A 5,755-nucleotide genomic window follows, 5' to 3' on the forward strand; every position below is an offset into this window, starting at 1 on the left:
CCTCCTCCTCGCAGGAGGGTGGCTGAGACCCCAGGAGGCGCAGTCACTCCCCCAAGTTCAAAGCGCTGTGAGGACGGAACCGCTCTGGGCTTCCGCGCGGACCTGGCCTGGCCCCTCCCAGTCCCCACTCCACGCAAATCACAACCCTCAGCCCCTGACACACCCTGTGGGCCCGGAAGGGGTGAAGCCGCCGGCGGGGCGGGAGGCCGGGCTGGATCTCACTGTTTACACACACCCCACGTGTCACACACCAGACAGAAGCGAAGAGGAGGCGGGAACGTTAGAAACAGGGAGAACGAGAGAAAACGGCAGATCTGAGGAACAAAAAGGGCAGCCAGCGGTTCCTGGCAGTGCCCGCCGCCTGAGCGATCACACGTGACCACGCGGCCTTTCCGTGACGTGACCCTCAGGAGGGGAGCGCAGGGCCTCCGCCCACCCAGGCACAGCGCCCTCGGGGCCGCCACCACTTCACCCCAGGAAACACGTGGTTCTCGCCCTTTTTGTTAAACAAGCCCAGGCAGAGAACAGCAGAGTTAAAAATGTACATGTCGCGTGCACGCCGTCCGGGACAGCGGGGCCGCTGGTCTTGGCAGGAACAGACACGAGGAGCAGGCGGTCCTCGGGGACTGGACGGCGGCCTCCGTGTGCAGCTGTCCGCGGGGTGCACATGGACAGCGGGGGGCGGTGACGAGACGCGGTGCAGGCACAGGCCGCCTTCACGCCTCACGCAGACACCGGGGCAGGTCCCGTCTGGTGCCTGAGACACGAGGCCGACGTGGCACGGGCGCTTAGCTGCCAGGAGGAAGGGGAGACGTTAGACAACAGCCGCCAACTGCCGTGTGGTGAGCCGGGCTCTGTGAGCTGAACACGGCTGAGGTGCTGTCCAGAGGGGTAGCCGGCCATCGCGAGGCCAACCCGTGTTCAGAGACCACACCCACGGGAGTCAGTCAGTCATCTGTCCGCTTGTCCACACGGTGCTGAGTGTGAGTGACGGGCCAGGCTTCACGCACGTTTTAGTCGACACACATGGGTAGCATCACGTCCCAGCAAGCGAGTCAATGAGCAAGCCCACCCTCGGCTCCTGTCACCTCTCACCCTGGGGCCACGCTAACAGGGAGGCGCGGCCTGACTGCTGGAGGGCGGGTTGCTGTGGACGCCAGCAGCCGGCAGCTCCCCAGGCTCGAGGGCTCACAGCGGAGCTGCACCTGAGCCCTTCCCGTCGGGTTAAGAGAAGGATCAACAGCGGCCTGGATGGTTGGCCACAGGGAGGCGCTTCCTGGGAACAGGAGTGCCTGGTGAGAGAAGCCACGCTTGGCCTGGCCACCAGCGCAGCGGCTCCCCAGGACTGGGAGCCTCGGCCTGCGGGACGCTGCCCCCCGCACGTGGACGGGCCATCTGTCCTGTCCCTCTTTGGGGTAAAAACCACCCAAAATGGGTTTTTCGTCATCGTTACATTCCTCTCGCACAGCATGGTCTGCAGACTGAACGTCCACCCCTCGTTTCTCCCTGGGGACGCGCTTTTGACAAGCCCAGCTCCAGCCCCGGGCACCTGGCGAGGTCTAGACGGGGCCTGGCCACCTGTGGCTCCGAGCCACGAGCTCCGGACGAGTCTCTGGGTGAGCTGAATGTCCGCTGTGTGACCTTCACCCCCCCCCCCCCCCCCCCCCCCCCCCCGGTGAACCTGGCGAGAGAACCGGCTGAGCTCAGGAGGGGCCACACCTGCACGGAGAGGCGCCCTCTCGCTTCTCATCAGCCGTGCCCACCAGCCCCTCCACTGCAGGGGGAGCCGCACCCCACCACTACCGCCAGCGTCCAGGCATCGCCAGGCCTCCTCCCGTGTCCCCGAGCTCCGCCCACCGCCTTTTTGTGGACAACATGATGCTGTACAGAGAAAACCCTAAAGACTCCACAAAAAACTACAAACAATAAACAAACACAGTCAAGTTGCAGGATACAAAATCAATGTGCAAAACCCACTGCCTTCCTGTACACTAACAACAAAACCTCAGAAAAAGAAATGAAAAAACAAACAAAAAGCAATTCCTTTTGCAATTGCAACCAAAAGAATAACTAGGAATAAACTTAATAAAGAACATGAAAGACTTATATACCGGAAATTACAAAGCATTATTAAGAGATTGAAAAAGACACAACACAATGGAAAAATATTCTGTGTTCAAGGGTTGCAAGAATCAGCTAGTTAAAATGGCCACATTACCCAAAGCAATCTACAGACCTAATGCATTTCCCATCAAAGTGCCCATGTCATCTTTTAAAGAGATAGAACGAGAAACCATTAGATTGTATGGAACCACAAAAGACCCGGAATAGCCAAAGCCATCCTGAGAGAAAAGGACGGAGCTGGAGGTATCACGCTGCCTGACTTCAAATTACACTTCAGAGCTACGATCATTAAAACAGCATGGCATTGGCAGAGAAACAGACACACAGACCAATGGACCAGAACAGCCAGCCCAGATATAAAACCATAGGTATCTGGGCAGGTAATTTTCAACAAAGCAGCCAGAAACAATGGAGTAGAGACAGTCTCTTCAATCAGTGGTGCTGGGGACCTGGAAAGCCACAGGCAAACGAATGAAGCTGGACTGCAGTTCGTCCCCAGGTACAAACATGAACTCAAGCTGGCTGGTCTGGCTCAGGTTGATCATGAACCAGGAGGCCATGCCTGGTTCGACTCCCAGTCAGGGCACATGCCAGAGCTGCAGGCTCATTCCCTGGGGGCAGGGGGAGTGTGAGGCAGCCGATCAATGATTCTCTCATCATTGAGGTTTCTCTCTCTCTCCCCTTCTTCTCTCTGAAATAAGTAAAAACATTAATAAATCAACTCAAAATGGATCAAAGACCTAAATATAAAACCCGAAACAATAAATTACATAGAAGAAAATAGAGGCACCAAATGTATGGACCTTGATTGTAGAGAACATTTTATGAACTTGAACCCAAAGGCCAGGGAAGTAAAGGCAAAAATAAATGAATGGAACTAAAACTAAAAAGCTTCTGCACAGAAGAAACTGATGGCAAAACAAAGAGGCAGCCAATCAGATGGGAGGTGATATTTACAAACAGAGGCTCGCACAAAGGTTTAATTTCCAAAATATATGGATAACTCATAAAACTCAACACCAAACAAACAAACTACCCAAACAAAAAGTGGGCAGAGGACCTGAAAATACACCTCTCCCAAGAAGACATACAAACAGCCAATCCTATATAATAAAAAGGTAATATGCAAATTGACCATCACACCCTCGCACAAAGATGGCCACCCCCATGTGGTCACAAGATGGCTGCCACAAGATGGCTGGCACGGGAGGGCAGTTGGGGGTGATCAGGCCAGCAGGGGAGGGAAGTTGGGGGCAACCAGGCCGGCAGGGGAGGGCAGTTGGGGGTGATTGGGCCAGCAGGGGAGGGCAGTTAGGCATCAATCAGGCAGGCAGGCAGACGAGCGATTAGGAGCCAGCAGTCCTGGATTGTGAGAGGGATGTCCGACTGCCGGTTAAGGCCCGATCCCTGTGTGATCAGGCCTAAACCGGCAGTCAGACATCCCCCAAGGGGTCCCAGATTGGAGAGGGTGCAGGCCGGGCTGAGGGAGGCCCCCCACCCAGTGTACGAATTTTGTGCACCGGGCCTCTAGTAGATATAGAAAAAGATACTCAATCTCATTGGCAATTAGGGAAATGTAAAGCAAAACTACAATGAGATGCCACCTCACACCTGTAAGAGTGGCCGTTATCAACAAGACAAGCCATGACAAGTGCTGGAGAGGTTGTGGGAAAAAGGGACCCTCACTCACTGCTGGTGGGAATGTGGACGGGTACAGCCACCATGGAAAGCAGTCCTTCCATTCCTCAAAAAATTAAGAATAGAGCTACCATACCACCCAGCAATCCTTCTCTGGGTCTATAATCCCCCCCCCCCAAAAAAAAACCCTCGAAATCATGTATTTGCAAAGATATATGCACCTCTGTGTTCACTGCAGCATTATTCACAGTGGCCAAGACATGGAAACAACCAAAGTGTCCTGCAATAGAGAACTGGCTAAAGAAGATGTGTCCATAACACAATGGAACACTACTCAGCCATAAGAAAGGACGAAATAGCGCCATGGATGGCCCTTGAGAACGTTATGCTCGGTGAAATACGCCAGCCAGAAAAAGCGAAGAACCGTATGACTTCACTCAGACGTGGGCAATAAAACTGAAACTCAGGAACACCAACAGCACGGACAGTGTGGCGGCCTCCAGAGGGAAGAGGCTGGGCGAGCAGGGGCCCTAACATGAGGTGACAGGAGAAGGTGTGACTTTGGGTGGTGGGCACACGGTGCAATGCACCCATCTTGTCACACAGAAACCCACACCTGAAACCTGTATGCTCTTGTGGAATGTCACCCCAATCAACTTAATAAATAAAAGAGATTAAAATAAAGTAAGAAGTGCTGTGTTTTATAATCATCCCTGAAGACTGTGACCAGCCGGGGGTGGGGGGGGGTGGGGGTGGACTGGGGGCTGAGGCTCTTGAGGTCACACCGACACTTTGGAAACCCCCCAATGCTCCCCCCTTGGCCCTCCCACTGCCTGCGTGACAGCGAAGTCAGACACGGACCCTGACTGGTGCTGACAGCCCGCCCGCGATGGGCCCCAGTTCCCACCTGGCCCTACAGGGAGACGCTGCAGCAGTCAGCCCACACCGGACGCACGGTGACTGTCTCCCGGGACACGCCCACTCCCACGTGACACCCTCTAGGAGCAGTGGCTGAGTGACCGCCTGGCGGCCGGGACACTTACTCGGTGGGCACCGTGGGGGACACTTACTCGGTGGGCACCGCGGGGGACACTTCACCGTGGGGGACACTTACTTGGTGGGCACCGTGGGGGACACTTACTTGGTGGGCACCGTGGGGGACCCCGAGCGATGGAAGTGCACGTTCTGCCACTTCCCGTCCCGGCGGTGCCACACGCGCGTCTCCTCCGACTGCATGGTCCTGGGCCTCCCGCCGCCGTCCGTGTACTGGGTGAGCCGGATGTAGGCGATGCAGGCCGCGTCCTCGCCCAGCAGGTGCACGTGCGGGTTCAGGAGGATGGTGTGGACGGGCTTGCTGCTCTTGGACAGGGCTGCAGAGAGGAAAGAGCACTCAGCTCCACATAGACACACAACCAGGACCTTCAGCGGATCGTCGAGGCGAGCGCCACTCACTCCTCCCGGATTCAGCGGCCTCACTGCCGAGGGCCTGGCGCTGCCACAGAGAGAGAGGCAGGGCCAGTACTGTTCCCTCGGCCCCGGCAGGCAGGGCTGCCGGGAGAGGTGGGTCGGTGGGGAGAACGGAGACGTGTCTGTCTGTGACGGGAAATGGTCACACACAGACACAGGCAGGGCAGGCCCCGTCTTTGCCGGGACGGGACCCAGGGCCTGTGTGTCCTGGTGGTGCCATGTGTGGGGCAGGGAGCTGTGGAACAGGCATGGAGGCCACTGTCTCCGGTGAAGAGGCCTGCGTGGTGTCCCCCCCGCCTGCGCCCTTCGCTCAGCACGCCCACCCAGGCCAGTCCAGCTGCCCAGGCCTGCGCTGGCCATGCGGCCCGCCGGCTATAGCCTCGGCACTGATGGGAGGACTAAGGCGTGGAGGTCCGTGCAGAGGGCGCAGGTCCTCGTCGGCCCCAGCAGGCTGAGCCACCTGACTCTCGGGCAAACCTGCTCCTGCCCTCGGAGGGGATGTGTGAGCTGGCGCCAGGCCAGGGGT

The 5,755-nt window shown here is 57.2% G+C and overlaps 1 protein-coding gene across 11 annotated transcripts in view; it reads right to left on the reverse strand.

Annotated features, from left to right (window-relative positions):
- Positions 1-6: 6 nt before the first annotated feature.
- The window catches only part of CAMK2D (calcium/calmodulin-dependent protein kinase II delta), a 156,286-nt gene continuing 150,537 nt past the window's right edge, over positions 7-5,755 (reverse strand). For all 11 annotated transcript variants that reach the window (XM_014550551.1, XM_014550549.1, XM_014550546.1 and 8 more), the window contains 2 exons: positions 4,904-5,132; positions 7-792 (listed from right to left, as the gene is read on the reverse strand). In XM_014550551.1, coding sequence (XP_014406037.1) covers positions 789-792; positions 4,904-5,132 — 233 coding nt within the window. In that variant the 3' untranslated portion in view covers positions 7-788. The remainder of the gene's footprint in view (positions 793-4,903; positions 5,133-5,755) is intronic.

The sequence above is a fragment of the Myotis brandtii genome, unplaced genomic scaffold (genome assembly GCF_000412655.1).
Source record: "Myotis brandtii unplaced genomic scaffold, ASM41265v1 scaffold603, whole genome shotgun sequence".
NCBI classification, from domain to species: Eukaryota; Metazoa; Chordata; class Mammalia; order Chiroptera; family Vespertilionidae; genus Myotis; species Myotis brandtii.